Source organism: Pleurodeles waltl, chromosome 3_1 (assembly GCF_031143425.1).
Source record: "Pleurodeles waltl isolate 20211129_DDA chromosome 3_1, aPleWal1.hap1.20221129, whole genome shotgun sequence".
NCBI classification, from domain to species: Eukaryota; Metazoa; Chordata; class Amphibia; order Caudata; family Salamandridae; genus Pleurodeles; species Pleurodeles waltl.
Window position 1 is genome coordinate 1,973,837,476 of NC_090440.1, and position 17,722 is coordinate 1,973,855,197.

A 17,722-nucleotide genomic window follows, 5' to 3' on the forward strand; every position below is an offset into this window, starting at 1 on the left:
ACAACATTCAAAGGAACTGAAAAGAACTAGAAGGATAAGGGAATGGAGGAGAATCAGTGTAGATTTTATAATGACCTGAAACATCTGGAATCTACTAGACGGAAGTTGTTAAATACTTCAAGGCCTTGACTTGATCTTACTTAATATGGATTCATATGTGTGTTATTGTGATGGGACACCATCCCTTAGACATCATCCTTGTGCAAAGTGTGCATTTACATTTGACATTATATTTCCTGTGTGTCTTAATATTATAAACATGGATGGATATTTATATGCATTAATTAAATGCAACCACTGCAAGAATGAAGCTTCATAAATATTCACTAATGTTCATACAAAATTCTTACATGTATTCATTGTTTATGTTTTAAATTCACACAGTGGGTTCTATTTGTAGAAGTAAACATGCATTCTTTATTCATGTTCAGCATTTATTTTGATAAGTATATGTGTGTGCATCTATAATCATGTATTTTAAATGCACATTCAAAGTTAGTTAAAGCTAACCCGATGAAAGGCCTTTATTTTAAAATGCATTTTGATTGGATAGTGTGTTCTTTCCTTTGCAGGTGCATTTCAAGGCTTTGTTAGTTAGAGAAATGGAGCATTGCTTTATGTCTTAGTTTCACTAATAGTAAGGTCAGAGAAGAGAAATCTTGGCAAGAGACATGAAAATTTTATGAGCTGCTGAATTCACCTGTTCATTGTGTACGGATGTTCAAGGTTGCACCAGCTGTCTGAGTCCTGTGGGATGAGAAATTTAGGTGGTGTTACAAATGCTAACAACGGCTAAGGAGCTGATTGGTTCTTGGAAGGGGAGAGAGAGATAATATTGATGTCAAAGTTTTTGTTTGATCAAATTGATGCTTGTGCTGTTAGAAGTTAATGCAGGTTCCCTCAGACTTCGAGGGGTACAGACCTTTCTGCTTCCTCTATTCTTGTGAAGAGTGGAGCTTCATGCCAAACACTTAGGCCCAATTATGAGTCTGGTGGTCTACTAATGGCGGTCAGACAGCCGCTATTGTGGCTGTCCAAGTGCCATATTTTACCTTTTTATCTATGGCAGTCCTGCCGCGGTGGGACCACGAGCATCACCAGCATTAGAGCTCCCAGCGGTCTAGCGGTTGCAGTGGTCCTAATCTGCCAGGTAGCACCACTAGGTAGCACCGCCATGAAAAGGCTGGCAGTAAATGGGTTCAGGGGGCCCCAGGGTGGCCCCTCACTGCCCATGCACTTGGCATGGGTAGTGCAGGGGCCCCCTTGGCCAGCACCCTCACAGTGTTCACGCTCTGCTTTGCAAACAGTGAACAATGCGAGGGTGCTGGTGCACCCTGCATACTACAGCGTTGCTGCTCTCTCAATTATGAGCCGGAGACAATGCTGTAGGCTGTTTACCACTAGGCTAGAGGGCAGAAACTAAGGTTTCCACCCGCTAACCTAGCTGGAAACTCTTAATGGGCCCGGCGGGAGGTAGCCAGTATGGCGACAACCTCCCCATCAGGAGTTTGGTGGACTGGCTAAACCGTCTGCTGAACTTATAATGATGCCCTTATTCCTTTTTTTGGAGGACTTCTACTGAAGCCTTCGTATGCTGACACTTTCTCACATTCCCAAATTTCCCTAAGATTTGATTTCAACCATCCTTATTCTTGAATTAGAACTCTGACTAGCTGATGTTGGAATTATTTCATGTTTAGGAGAAAGAGCAGGGATGTCTTTATAGGGCATCTATTTCTAATTCATAGTTTCTGTACAGCTGTGTTTGTCATTACTTTGTATCTAAATTTGATGTGACTGAGCTGTTTGGGAAATTTGAGCTTGCCAGCTGTAATCCTGTCTTTTTAACATTTTCATTCCCTGCATATGGATTGATTATAGATTGGCAATAAACTACTTAATTAGCTACTTAAGTTCAATTATCAATTCATGGTCCTAATTGTGAAGCCAAATGGGCTTCACAGAAATTTAAATTGTTTAATATTGTTGATTCCATCTATGTTTCAGTCAACTAAAAAGGATCTATCAGCGGAGAGATTTTAATTCATACTCCTGCACATTCTCAGGGGATTTATCCACAAAAAGGAATCTTTTTCTGAAAGCCTCCTCTGATGTTATCAAGAAAATGTTGACACACATTCCCATGTTTTTACATTTGCGATGGAGTTAATAGAATTCTAGAAAATGTCTGTGTGGAGTTTAAAAATGTTTGTTTGGTTTTGAACAATGTTATACGACTTAACAAAAAGTGTCACATTGCAATTCAGTTTTTAAAAATAGTATCCATTTAACCAAATCATAATATTAAAAACACTTTTCACCAATATTTAAATAACAACACATTAAAAAGGTACCCATTAATTTCTCCTAAAAGCTGCCTAGAATTTAATGTGATCAAGGTCATGCATGTACCATTCCAGGGATGCGTACAACATTCCCTACTTTACCAATAGGGAACAATAGATGCATCACATATTGCAGCTAGATAGCTCCTGAAAAATCCCAATGGAGCGATAACCTCATCTTAAAATAATGTTTTTTTTTTCTTAAGTCAGGGGATAAACCTACCTAGATATATGATATTACTACATAATGGGCTCATAGCAACAGTCACGCACTTCAATTTCATGTAAGAGCTGCAAGATGAACAAGGCTGGAGCACTTCCCATTAGTTAACCCTGCCAGTTTACAGAAGAAGTCAGTCTATTTCAGTGCCACTTCCAATCTGATAGTCTCCAGCAAGACTGATTTATGAAACCCAAGGATACACCTCAGATAGATCCTTCTACTGGGTCCATTGCATGGTTACATGCTCCAGACCATATGCCTAGAATGGGCAGCTCATTATGTAAATAGGGTTTCTTGAATGACAAAATAGAATAACCACCACACGTGCAATTAAAACTCAATGAGCCACCTGCCACAGCATGTTTAAAGATAAAATTGGCCCCTAGCTAATCCAAGATCCAATTCAAGGTCCCAATAGTTATAGCTTTTGATAGCCTCCAACCAGTTATCCATGGGCTTCATGATCCTATAATATACAATCTTAGTATTTGTCCAGTTGACCATCAGGTTGCTTAACCTGACATATCCTTGGAGGGAATTCAATCCCCACTTTAATCTGAAAGAGGTTTTATCCAGACACATCATATCCTTTGCTTAAAATAAAGATGCTACATAATTGACACTCGACTTGGGGAAATGCTCTTACATCCCTACTTCAGCAGATTTAAGGTATAAATATTAACTAGGAAGCGGACTTGCCTGCCACAATGATGCCTTCTGTTGAGTTCTCTGTTCCAGACTCCTGTTGCAGCTAAATCAGATAATAGCCCAACTTCCAATTCATAACATTAAGTGTGATTTCCCGGGAAATGACAGGTATAAACTTATACCAGCAAATTCATATTTTCCAGGGACATAAATTGATTTCTTATATAGAAAATATTTGATCAAAAAAACAGTCTGCAACTAGGTGACATTTTTCCTCTAATTTGAGAAGTGGGAGGAGAAAGAAGGAAACTAGATAGTTTTGCACCTACCTCCAATCAATGTCTATTTTCTTTCTGCTAGCTCCTATTGCACTCATCTTCTGCAATGGAAGACAAATATGTATAGCTGTCCAGTGATGGATACATTGCTGATCAAAGAGGTGCTTCTCAAGGAAGCAAACAATTGGAAAAGTAACATATAAATCTGGTTGTGCAACCTCTTGTTCTTTGGTAATGTCTATTGATGTCATAACTCACCTTCATTGAATTAATCTCATCTCTGCTCCTCTGATCCCTCCCCACTTCTTCTCTTTCCTCAGGGGAGCTGCCTTGGCAGTCAATATTGCTCGTATTTCCCAGATCATTATGACTTTCATCTACATCTGGATAAAGAAGCTGCACGTTGAGACCTGGGGAGGTACTATACAATGCACATTACTCGTTAAGTGGGGGAATATTGTGGCTAACTATTCAGGGCTCATCAGTGACTGTGAATGATGGAAGAATTGGTGTTGTAGGCTCTGATGCATTTTAATGCACTGATAAATTGATTACAAAACAGTGTATGACTTTAGGTTTCAAAGCAGCAGTCCTGCGCCAATGTCTTAGACCCCTTCCTTAAAGTAAAATGGCAGTTTTATTCTCGTGGCAGTTTCCGTAATATCATCCCAACGGATCAGTGATTGTGTCAAAAATATTGAATACAAAAATGTTGTTTCCCTATACTTATAAAGAGAAATACAAAAATATTTTAAAAAATTGTTTCACAACAATATCTATAAGAAATATTGATTTTAATATATAGACATAGTTTAAAATAGTAAATCTTAAATATTGTAACATATAATATAATAAAAAGTTAATACATTTAAGTAACATTTAATACTACATATATACATAAATACAAAAACATGGACACATAAATATATGTGTGTCTGTATGTTTATATGTATGTATATGTAACATAACACTATTACTAAAATATATTTTACATTACATTACATTTTTGTGTTTTTGTAATTTACTACTTTAAAAAGCATATATACATGTATCTGTTTATATATACTTTAAACTTAAAAAAATGAACAAATCAAATGCAAATTATTTAATACATTGACAAATTACAAACATAAAAAAGGCATTAACTAAAAATATTAAATAAAAAATACAAGAAATATACATGTATGTATTTATATAGATACAGTTAATATAAAGGTAAACAAATAATAATATTACAATAGGAAAATGTAGTAAAGTTTGAAACAATAAATACATTTCTGCATCATGAGATTTGTGTTTCACAATATTTGTGTTACTTCTGTAGCTCGATATTTTTAATACAATATCATGTCTCAACACCATCTCAGGGCGCATACTTTGTAAAATGTTACATCATTACTGTCTGTTCTAGGCACACCCTCAACTGGGGGCACCTTGCACAGACAAGGACAGTGTGCCATATTACATAAAGGATTTGGGTCCCCAGAGAAAGATTACATTTATCCCTGTACTGGGGACAGTGCAGCAGTGAAAGGCAGACCTGCAGTGAAAGGCAGATCTGCAGATGAATCCTCAGGTCCATTTTTCAATGCAAGAGAACCTGCAACAAAATTATGAGAGGGAAAGGGTGCCCCCAGGTGAGTGTGGTGTTTGACTACCCATGGCTGTTAGGAGGTGATCCTGGGGTTCCCGGTACAATCTTGGGGAGCACATCTTCATACACTTCCCACAGTTAGTGTGCCTCTCGACGCTTGTTTGCCTCATGCCATTGTTGATAAGGCAGCACAGGCACATGGTTACATTTGTTCCCTAATTTGCATGGGACAAGACCTTTGCAAATTGTGGATGAGTATGTTTTGTCTGTTTCTGAATAGTAAGGTGCATAGATATATACTCTGAGGAATGTGCTTTATCATCAACTATCAGCATGTTTTGTTCTGTAACTCTAGCACAAAGTATGCAGTGTACATTGAACCAATAATTTTTGCTAGTACCTTAAACCATCTTGGTACTTAGTAGTGAATGAACAACTTTCTTTTTTCTTTCTTCACAGGCTGGTCTTGGGAATGCCTTCAGAACTGGGGACCGCTCACATCACTGGCTGTTCCCAGCTTTCTTACAGTGTTTTTTGAATGGTGGATCTACGAAATTGGGACCCTTCTAGCAGGTGAAAAAAACATACTTTAATTACTTTAGACTCAATTGTTACAATTTTCCACATTTTTTCTAAAATGTATTCTTTCCTATATGCCCACAGAAACACAGCGAATCTGCCTTTCAGAAACAGTTTAGTTTACAAATTTCAAAAAGGTAGGTAGGGATGACGAACAGTCAGTCTCATTCCCAGAGTATGACACTGAGATATAGAAAAGCACTATTGATCAACACATGCTGTAGTGATGCTCGTTTGGTGATTTGATAGGCCCATCGACTTTTGTCTCATGCTGTTTCGACAAAGAAACAAACTTTTACTGGCCACAATATCCACAGAATCGACTCAGCCTTGATAGAGCATGTCTTGACTAATTTTCATAGTTGTTACTCTGTGCTTACGGTTATGTGCTGCAATCTGCTCTAAAGTAATGGAAGAGAGGGTAAGGTCTAATTAAGAACTGTCAGCAACTACTTAGGCAGGTAGATGTTCATTCAGTACCACTGCCAGTGAAAACGTGTGCCTTCTAACACTGCCTCTGCCTCTTGTCTTCAGATGAGATGAAACCCCATGCCATCAAGTATGGGCAACATTACCATAGTTGTAAATTATTGCCCTCTAATAAACCTACTACTTGATTAGATAGGTTATGCTTCTTTGTTTTGAGAATGCTCCTATTGGCCGTGATGGGATTTTTGCCAGGCAATACAACATTGCCTAGTCTAGGCATAAACCTACATTATCTGACATGGCAATTGTTAGCATAGGTCTATCTCTGTTATCTAAAACATAAGAGCTACCAATCTAGGTGTAGGATTTACCTCTAAATGTTCGCTACATGCCTTTCAAACTCTAGACTTCTAAGATGGCAAATGACCATTTAGGTATGAACCCTTGTATTTTTCAAAATGTTCTTTGCCAGCTAAGTTGTAAAAACTTATGTCTTAAGATGGACAGCTCCTGTACAGTTTCAGTCAACCTGAGAACAAACTAATTTTCTGTAATATGGCCGCTTCAAACTCAGGTATCAGCTCCTGTCCTCTAAAACGTCAATGGTTGGGTGGGTTAAGATAAGATAACAGAAGATAGCTGTTAGACCTGGCCCTCTCTGCACGAGCATCCTCAAAATCTTTGCCTTCACCTGCCCAGGTTTGTGAAATTTGTTTTTGTTGGCTATAGGACTGTACACATTATCTGCTAACCAGCACTAAAGTGCTTGTGCTCTCTCCTTTAAATATGGTAAAGTTGGCTAACGCTCAATTGACACAGTTAATTTACTTGTAAGTCACTGATAAAGCACCACTACCTGTACCCAGGGCCTGTAAATTGAATGTTACTTGAGATGGCTTCTTGGTTGGCTGGGGTATGAGCCCTGATCAGGCAACAGCCACAATCCCTTGCAGGATAAACCAGAAAAAGTAACTAAATTAACCTTTTCTTATCCCTGGGTAGCTTGACACCAAAAGCAGCCAGGCTTGCCTTAAAAGCCATGTGCCAAGTATTTATGCAGCACGCAAACAGTAATAAAGTGGAAACAAAACACAAGAAAAATCCCAACACAAGTTGCAAAAAATAGAGTACATTTTAACAAATTCTTTGACACCAACACAATAAAAGACCTAATCAGTAGAACTGGAGTCATGTATTTTAAAATTTCTTAATAAAAACTAGCATCAATAAAATCAAAGCACCAACTGTAGACATCTGGCCGTGCAGGACCAGGTCAAAGTGAAAAAATATATGGCTGACCGTGATGAAGCATGGTTCAGATACAAGAATTTGGACTGGGCCCGATCAGCGCTTACTTTTGAGCTTAGAAGAAATTTTGAGAAAAGATCTCTGAGAAGGTAAAGTTCAGCAAGGAAAGGCTGCAGGAGTTTTCCGAGAAGGGAGGGTCATTGCCTTGGGTCAAAGCTGGGGTGAAGATTTCTGCATTTGTGCTTTGTTTGAGGCATATGGGAGTGGAGTCAAAGACATTTCCACAAGGTCGGATACTCCTTTGGCAAAAGACAGCTGCTGCGGAGAAGAACGTAGCAAAAGAAGCTGCAAAGTCAATTTGACTGGCGATGCTCCTCGGACAAATAGGCAAGCAGGTTTAGCCCATCTCTCCTAGTTCTCAGAGCAGTTTTTGGCCTAAATGTTTGTAAGTACTGAGTTTTTAGATTTGGCCATCTGGGTACCCTTTGGCACACAACCAATGGTCCAGGACTGGAGGACACCCCTTGGGGGATCGGGACTCACTCAGGCTGGGTCCAGGTTTGGGTTCAAGATGGTGGGAGCCTTCTGTATCCCTGTGGCTCTGAACAGGAGGACAAAACATAAGCCCTTGGAATCACTTCTGCTAGTCCTGGGTGTAGGAGAAGATGTAGGGCTCAACAGCAGGGCTGGCCTCTGAGGGCTCACGTCAGGCTTCAGGCAGTAAAGCAGTCCTTCTAGGTACAGCAGCAGTCTGGCAGAGTGCATAGCAGGTGACAGCAGCAGCTAGCCCTCTGAGAGTTGTATCGCATGTCCAGTAGTGTACTGGAGAGTGGGTCTGAAGATCCTATTTTTATACCCTGGTGCCCTTCTGGAAGGAACGAGAAGCCTCTGGAAAAGGTATTTGAAGTGCATAGAATTTCCTGACTCCCCTGCCCCAGCTTCAAGTTGACTGCAGTGACAGTGGAGCGACCTTTGACCCTGTCACCAGGCAGGTCGCTCCCCCCATCTGCCACGCAGCCCCCTGTGGGTTGAACCTCCGTTGCCGCTTTTGCCGCCTGGCTACTCGCTCCATTTTTTCTGTACCCCTACGCTTGGCTTCTGTGCCACTTTGTTTTTTCATTCTGTGCCCCTGCGTTTTGCTTTCTGTACCCCTGTGCTCTGTTGTCCCTCTCCTGCCGTCTTTTCCCGCAGTTTTTTCCCCGGGTTTTTCCATTGCCGCTAAGCCCCTGCTGCCCCGCCCCCTTCGCTCCCATTGGCTGCCCCGCTCCCACCTCCCAGCTGCTCCTCCCTCCCTCTGTCCTCATATGGAGGCCGCGAAGCGGTGGTAGAGAGCGACCTTTGACCCTGTCACCAGGCAGGTCGCTCCCCCCATCTGCCACGCAGCCCCCTGTGGGTTGAACCTCTGTTGCCGCTTTTGCCGCCTGACTACTCACTACCTTTTTTCTGTACCCCTGCGCTTGGCTTCTGTGCCACTTTGTTTTTTCGTTCTGTGCCCCTGTGTTTTGCTTTCTGTACCCCTGTGCTCTGTTGTCCCTCTCCCGCCGTCTTTTCCCGCCGGTTTTTCCCCGGGTTTTTCCCTCGCCGCTGAGCCCCTGCTGCCCGCCCCCTTCACTCCCATTGGCCGCCCGCTCCCACCTCCCAGCTGCTCCTCCCTCCCTCTGCCCTCATATGGAGGCCGCAAATCGGTGGTAGAGAGCGACCTTTGACCCTGTCACCAGGCAGGTCGCTCCCCCCATCTGCCACGCAGCCCCCTGTGGGTTGAACCTCCGTTGCCGCTTTTGCCGCCTGAATACTCGCTCCCTTTTTTCTTTACCCCTGAGCTTGGCTTCTGTGCCACTTCGTTTTTTCATTCTGTGCCCGTGTTTTGCTTTCTCTACCCCTGTGCTCTGTTGTCCCTCTCCCACCGTCTTTTCCCTCCGTTTTTTCCCCGGGTTTTTCCCTCGCCGCTGAGCCCCTGCTGCCCTGCCCCCTTCACTCCCATTGGCCGCCCCGCTCCCACCTCCCAGCTGCTCCTCCCTCCCTCTGCCCTCATATGGAGGCCGCGAAGAGGGCGTGCCGCTGGCGCGCCGAAGGCGTGCCTAAGGCAAGCCCGTCTGCGCCCGTCCCAGCCTGGACCGCACCCAGCACCAGAACCCCTGGAACCCGCACCCCCCACAACGCCAGACTGCACTACGACACAAGCACCCTCCACGCACTCAACACCAGACGAGACCACCCCTGCTTCCGGGCCACCCCGAAACGCACCCAGGGGCCTTTCACCTGCCGGAACTGCAGATTCACCAGCAACCAACCCTCCACACCACCATCCAGAGAACCCAACCACTTCCGCTGCATCCTCCTCATCACCTGCTCCGCTCTCAAGCACGCCATCGAACTTTGGGACCTCCTAGACTCCACCGCCTCGACGTCGCCTTCCTGACGGAGACCTGGCTGAACGCCACCTCAGCACTAGACATTGTCATAGCCATCCCACAGGGCTACAAGATCTCCTGCAGAGACCGCTCCAATGGAGTGGGAGGAGGAATCGCCATCATCCACAAAGACTCCATCAAAATCTCAACGAACACCGATGACACCCTCACCACCGCCGAGCACATCCAGATCCACACCAACCCCAACACCACCCTCAGAGGAACTCTCATCTACAGACCTCCCGGACCCCGCCCACAGTTCAGTGACACCATTGCGGACCTCATCAGCACCCACACCCTCGCTTCCACGTACTACATTCTCCTCGGGGACCTGAACTTCCACCTCGAGAACAACAACGACGCCAACTCCACCGCCCTGAATGACAACCTCGCCAACCTCAGACTCAAACAGCTCGTAATGACACCCACTCACGCCGCTGGACACACGCTCGACCCCTTCTTCTCCACAAGCCCCCACGTCTCCTTCAACCACACCACTGAACCACACTGGACCGACCACAGATGCGTCCACTTCACCTTCAGAAAACCCACCACACACCACCGCACCCAACAGCTACCACGCCGCTGCTGGGGCAAGGTCACCGAGGGCAAGGTCACCGAGGACCAACTGACTACCGCTCACGCCCTGAGACCACCCACCGACCCCACCGACCCAGACACCGCCACAACCAACCTCACAAAGTGGATCAACGACTGCGCCAACACCCTCGCCCCTCTCAAGACCTCTACAACCAACCACACCAACAAGAAAGCCGCCTGGTTCACCGAGGACCTCCGGATCTCCAAGCACACCTGTCGGAAGCTGGAGAAGAAATGGCTCCACAACCGAACACCAGACAACCACACAGCCCTCAAGAGAGCCACCAACAGACACCACCAACTCATCAGGACCACCAAGAAGACCGCCTTCAATGACCGCCTAGACAACAACGCACACAACACCAAAGAGCTCTTCAGCATTGTGAAAGAACTCTCCAACCCCAGCTCCATCACCAACGACATCACGCCATCTCAAGACGTGTGCGACTCCCTGGCCACCTTCTTCCACCGCAAGATCACCGACATCGACGACAGCTTCAACCACGACCCCCCGCACCCACCACCAAGTCCACCACCCCTGCGACTACCACTCGCACCAGTCGACTGACCGCCTGGTCCAGCGTCAGCGACAAAGACACCATCAAAACCATGAACTCCATCCACTCCAGATCCCCATCGGACCCCTGCCCTCACCACGTCTTCAACAAAGCCAGCGCAGCCATCGCGCCCCACCTTCGGAAAACAATCAACTGTTCCTTTGAGACAGCAACCTTCCCAGAAAGCTGGAAGCACGCCGAGATCAACGCCCTTCTGAAGAAGCCCAAGGCAGACCCCAAGGACCTCAAGAACTTCCGGCCCATCTCCCTGCTCCCGTTCCCGGCAAAAGTGACCGAGAAGAGTGTCAACAAACAGCTGACCTGCTACCTCGAAGTCAACAACATCCTGGATCCTTCCCAATCCGGTTTTCGCAGTAACCACAGCACCGAGACCCCCCTCATCGCCGCCACTGACGACATCCGGACCCTGATGGACAAAGGAGAAACAGCCGCCCTCATCCTCCTGGACCTATCAGCAGCCTTTGACACGGTCTGCCACCGCACCCTATCAGCACGCCTCCATGACGCCGGTATCCAAGAGAAGGCCCTGGCCTGGAGCACATCCTTCCTCTCTGGCAGACCCCAGAGCGTCCGCCTCCCACCCTTCCACTCCAAAACCAACGCGATCATCTGCGGCATCCCACAGGGATCCTCCCTCAGCCCAACACTGTTCAATATCTACATGGCCCCCCTCGCCCACGTCGCACGTCAACACAACCTCAACATCATCTCCTACGCCGACGACATCCAGCTGATCATATCCCTCACCGAAGATCCCCACACCGCCAAAGCTAACCTCCACCGAGAAATGAAGGCCGTAGCCGACTGGATGAAGGACAGCAGACTGAAGCTGAACTCAGACAAGACGGACGTCCTTAATTCTCAGACCCACCCCATCAGCCTGGGATGACTCTTGGTGGCCCACGGCACTAGGCACAGCCCCGGAACCCACAGACCACGCACGCAACCTGGGGGTAATCCTCGACTCCACTCTCTCCATGACCAGGCAAGTCAACGCCGTCTCCGCGTCCTGCTTCAACACCCTCCGTATGCTCCGCAGGATCTTCAAATGGATCCCCCTCGACACAAGAAAAAACGTTACCCAGGCCCTCATCACCAACAGACTCGACTACGGGAATGCCCTCTACTCAGGAACTACAATCAAGCTCCTGAGACGACTCCAACGCATCCAGAACGCCTCGGCCCGACTCATCCTCGATGTCCTCCGCCGCAGCCATATCACACTCCACCTGAGAGGCCTGCACTGGCTCCCCGTCAACAAAAGGATCACCTTCAAGCTCCTGATCCACTCACACAAAGCACTGCACAACACCGGACCCACCTACCTCAACAACCGACTCAGCTTCCACACCCCCACCCGAAGCCTCCGCTCAGCCAACCTCGCCCTCGCCACAGTCCCCCGCATCCGCAAAACCACTGGCGGCGGCAGATCCTTCTCCTACCTCGCCGCCAAGACCTGGAACACTCTCCCCACCATCCTACGACAGACCCAGGACCTGCTGGCCTTCAGAAGACTCCTCAAGACCTGGCTCTTTGACCAGTAGCACCCCCCCTCCCCAGCGCCTTGAGACCCTCGCGGGTATGTAGCGCGCTTTACAAATGCAGTGATTGATTGATTGATTGATTGTACGGTTGTTAGCGGCTTTGTGTGAAGGCAGAGCACAGGCTATTTAGTTGTAAGTGGGGTTATACTCCGCTCCGCCCCTCCATCTCTCCAGCAAAATGCCCATTGAGGTAGACTTACTCCCTCTATTGTGTGACTATCTGGGAGGAAGTCACAAACTCTGAGTGTCGGCTACACTCAGCCATCTGACCCAACACAGACTGCAGGCACATAGGGCTAAAGGCAGAGAAATGCCAACTTTTTCTAAAAGTGTCATTTTTAAAATTGTTATGAAAAATCTGACATTTCTGTTAAAGAGGGTTTATCATTACAATTTCATAGCTACCAAACATGATGTAGCTACCTTCTCCCAATTAGGAATTAGAGCTTATTAAATGTAATAATGAATTTTCAAAGATATCCTATGGTAGGAATAGGCCTCACAGTAGTGAAAAACAAATGTATGAGTCTTTCACTAGTAGGATATATAAAACTCAAAAGCACGTGGCCAATCTTTTAATTACACAACACTGTGCCATATAGGCTACCTAGGGCCCACTTTAGGGGTGCCTCATATGTAATAAAAGTGAAGTTTAAAGCATGGTAAAGGGGTTTAAAAGCCAAGTCAACATGACAGTATAAAACTGCCTCAGGCTGCAGGCCTGGGACATGGTTTATAGTGCTACTTAAGTGGGTGGCACAATGAGTGCTACAAGACCATTGGTAGCATTTTATTTACAGGCCCTGAGTATATGGTATACCTCCCTAAGGGCTTAATTACAACGTTGGTGGCCGGATCAGCCTACCACCAATACTGCGGGGAGGATGCCACCGCCATGCTGGTGGTGTCCTCCCACCCTATTGCACTGTTGCTGCCAGGCTGACCTGCAGGAACATTGTAATAAAGCGTTCCCGCTGGTCAGTCCAGCAGGAACAGTGCTACGATATAGGATCTGGTACTATATCGTAGCACAGAGGCTACTGATCAGCACCCTCTGAATGTGCACTGTCTGCAAAGCTGGGCAGGGGCCCCCTGTGGGCCCTGGCACTGGCTTTCCACCAGTCTTTTCATGGCAGGGTTCCCACCATGAACAAGCTGGCGGAAAGAGGAGTTGTAATCAGCCAGGCAGTGCTGAGTTCAGCTCCACCCTGACTGGTTACAACTCCAACCGCCGTCACACGATTGGGAACCTTGCTCCTGGTGGAGACTGCGGCCCCCTGGCGGTTCAACTGCCAGGGTCATAATATTGCGTTCGGACCACCAGGATTGTGGTGGTCTCATGGCCACCACGAGTCCTTTGTGGTCCTAGGACTGCCAGACTCATAATCAGGCCCTCAAATTAACTATTTACCAGGCCTAAGATTCCCCTTTTATTACAGATATGTCAACCATTCCGCAGGCTGCAAACAGCTCTTTGGGCAGAGTGGATTGCATTTAAAAAGTTGGACATGTTCTTTTAGATTTTACATGTCCTGGTAGTGTAAAACTACTAAATTTGCTCTTCACTAGTGTGAGGCCTACCTCTGTTATGTGATAACATTGGGTTACGCTATTGCATCTACTAAGTGCTAACTTTTGATTGTGAGCAGGTAAAAAAGTCACCTTTTGTGTCTCAAGAATTTAAAACCCCTTTCAATGGTAAGGTTGGATTTTAAGTCACAGTTCGAAAATGCCACTTCTTTTAGAAGGTTGGCATTATGTTATCCTAATCATTTGGTGCCTGCAGCCTGTTCCTGGGTCACATCACTCGATATAGTTGGCTGTTATCTTTTGTGTATTCCTCCCAGATAGTATCACAATATAGGGTATGGATGTTAGTAGGGTGGGTCATCCTGGCTAGACGGCCGGGCGGGCAGAGCTGTCACCCAACAAACTTGCACTTCAAAGGCACTGGCCCAGCTCACACACAAAGAACTTAACATTAGCATATTGTGCCCACAGACAGACGGGACCAGGGAGGGAGGCAGGGAATTCTGCACATTTCTGTAAGGGGAAATCTCAATAAGCTTCTCTCACCTCAAAGAAGGCACTGTGTATAAAAATGACACCCTCAGATCCACTCTTCAGTACACTCCAGGACCATTGTATACTACAGAAGAAGGACTGCCCTGCTTCCAGAGGTCTACCCTTCTGCTTGAGGCCTACCTTGCTGCTTGAGGTCTGCCCTGCTGTCTGAGAAGGAAGAGTGGACGTGCATCTTTCATCCTAAACTGAAGTGACTCCAAGGGTCTCACCACCTTTTCTGAGCTACAGGGACAGAACAAGCTCAAAAGGCCTCTCTGGATCTGTGCAGCTGACCTGCTGCAATTGGACCTGCCTAGGTCTGCAACATAGACCCTACTGGTCTCTGCTGGAGTGAGTTCCTGATTCCCAAGAGGTGCCTCCCAGATACTGGACCCTTTGTGTGACATCGGTTGAGCTAGAAGAAAATGAGAAATCCTGAAGATTTGGGCTATTCATAACCAGGAATGGGCACCAAGATCTTGCTGTCCGCCAACATTACGCTCGGTGGACCCAACTCTTCATGCTACAGCAACCACCTGCAATGACTAGCAATGCACAATTTACTCTTCACATTACAGCAATGACCATCTGCAAAAGTCTTCTTGCTCCTCTCAGCTTCCTCTACCATGAATGGAACTCTTTGCTGTGGACTTTAGAAGATAACCTTTCTGCTGAACTAATCTGGTCTCTGTATACAGCCCATGTTCCATCCTGGTCGGCCTGTACCGTCAGTGCACTTTGTGCTTTTAGACACTATACCTAACTGAAACCTTTAAAATTGCATATCTCCAGTTTTACTGATTGAATTTTGTTGTTTTAATGTCAAATAATTTATTTGATTTTACTCTATTTTTAAAAATGTGTGTGGAATTTTTCTTGTGTTGTGTTTTCACTTTATTTATTTATTACTGTTTAAGTGCTGCACAAATACTTTACACATTGCCTCTAAGTTAAGCCTGACTGTTTTTGTGTCAAGCTAGCAGAGTGTTAAACACCATAGGTTAATTTAATTACTTTTTGTGGTTTACCGTGACAAGGATTGTGGTTGTTGCTTGATTAGGGCCTCTCCCCCCTCCCCCTGAACCAGCAACCCAGTTTCTCACAATAGCAGTGATACTTTGGTGTACCATCAAAGGTTTTGATCTGGAGTCCATCCAAATGTCTGGACCTAGTTATTCTCTTCATAGTGATTGAGGTAGAGAAGCACCAGGACTATTGTTCGAACAGAAAAATGGTGCATGCAAGCCACTAAATGCATTAGAGCAACACTTGGGCTGCAGGAGAAAACCCATGAAGACAATTGTTGGCCATGCAGCCTGAGGCATGTCTAGCACTTGCTGATAGCTGATACCTGGTGCTGGGAGCAGAGGAGAATGAGAAGAGGCTGGAATAAGAATAGACAATTTCTTCAAGCTGCCATCTTGAGAGGGTTAGTGGGACATCCATCCATGAATGTCAAAGATACTTGGAGGTCATCCAGACAGTCTAATGTTGCACAGTTTGAGCTTTAACCCTTAAACACAGAAACCTAGAGCAGCCAAATAGCAAAGCACACTAATTAGAGGCAGAGAGGATTCAAGTGAAAAAGAGGGAGCACAAGTGTTATATCAGAATGATATAATCTGAGTAAGGAATCCCTGAACAAATGTTTAAAATCATCGAGAAGTGGCAAACCTGGCGCACATAGAAAGTAAGATGGATTTTACAGCTTCCTAGGTAAATTGAGCTGATAAACTGTGTATGTATCTGGAGACTAAAATGGAGACCTTTGGGAAGCCCACCAGGGAAGTTGCTGCAGCTCAGAATGTCAATCTGCCAATCGTAAGGTTGAGTAGGAAAATTGTAAGAAAGGGTCATGATGGCATCCTTCTAACTAGGTGGACGTAATTTGAGGAGTTAATGCAGAACTTGCTGGATCTGAAAGTATCTAGAGTGCACAGAACAGAAAGCTCTATGGACAATCATGCTTCCCACTAGATGTCCTAAAGCTCCAACAAAAAATGGAGAAAGAGTTCAAGCAACTTTTAAAAACTCCTTGAATCTGAATGTTGTGTTGACAGTAATGGAGAGAGCATCATAATCCTACCATACCTAAGCCTGTTGTTCTTATGAAGGAGACATAAACTATTAGCTTTGAGAAAAGAGCAAATTTCACTTTAGGTCCAGGCAGCAGTATAATATACAGTGAGGGGAAGAGTAGACCACAGGGAGAGGATTCCTGCCTTCTTATCAACTGAGGTGGCTCAGCCATTTTTAAAAGAATGTGAGGATGAAATATGTATTGGAAAAGAGTTGTTGATATGGTGAGTCTGGTGGAGAATGCCCAGACTGGGGTGAGGTAGCCTAAAGACTTCACCCCTAGTGCTATTGCTGACTGTAAGTCAGGCTGGTACGCATGCAGGTGAACTGCGGCAAGAAAGGGGATAGATTTGTATTTCATGGGGTAATTGCATTTGGGTATCTTGCCTTCGTTACTCACCTCCACACACCTACTCCTTATGCTCTCCTACAGGTTTGCCAGTAGGAGGTTAGGGGGGTTATTATATTATTTACAATTTGGGGTAAATCCATATAGTGCTCTGAGAATACTAGTATGGCCATTGCCAATCTACGTGTAGACTGTCTTCTGTTACTCATTCCAGCAACCTAGATGTAGATTTCAAGCTTTTAAAGATGAACAATGGAAACAGCGATGTACAGAACTATCACACATGAAGGGGCATAATAATACAAATTTCACCTAACGCATGGCAGCAAGCAAAGTTGCTGCTGTGTGATAAATGAATGGGAAAGAGATGAAGAGTTCCCTATCTATCAGGATATGGTGTTTATCAGCCCTCTCCATGCACTGACACACTTGAGGCTGCCTAGCACCAACGCAGGCACCCTTGCTCCATGATGCAAAGGTGCCTGCATTACAAGCAGGATTGTTTTTGTGCAGAAGGGTGTACCTTCCTGAACAAAAACAAACCTTAGGGACATTCCCCTTATTCCATGCATGGAAAGAGAGAGTAGCAAGGATAAATAAAGACATTTCTCCTTGTTAGACCTCAGTAGTGTGGACACATTATTTTGGTGCAAAATCCAGGTTTACAATTCTTTGTAAATCTGGATTTGCATCAAAATACATGGGTGGATGCATGGGAATGCCCATGCTATAACCAGGTAAGAACTACTTAAC

The 17,722-nt window shown here is 45.5% G+C and overlaps 1 protein-coding gene across 2 annotated transcripts in view; it reads left to right on the forward strand.

The window, feature by feature from the left end:
• The window catches only part of LOC138285875 (multidrug and toxin extrusion protein 2-like), a 724,302-nt gene that overhangs the window by 551,253 nt on the left and 155,327 nt on the right, over positions 1-17,722 (forward strand). For both annotated transcript variants that reach the window (XM_069226367.1, XM_069226366.1), the window contains exons 8-9: positions 3,815-3,912; positions 5,548-5,661. In XM_069226367.1, coding sequence (XP_069082468.1) covers positions 3,815-3,912; positions 5,548-5,661 — 212 coding nt within the window. The remainder of the gene's footprint in view (positions 1-3,814; positions 3,913-5,547; positions 5,662-17,722) is intronic.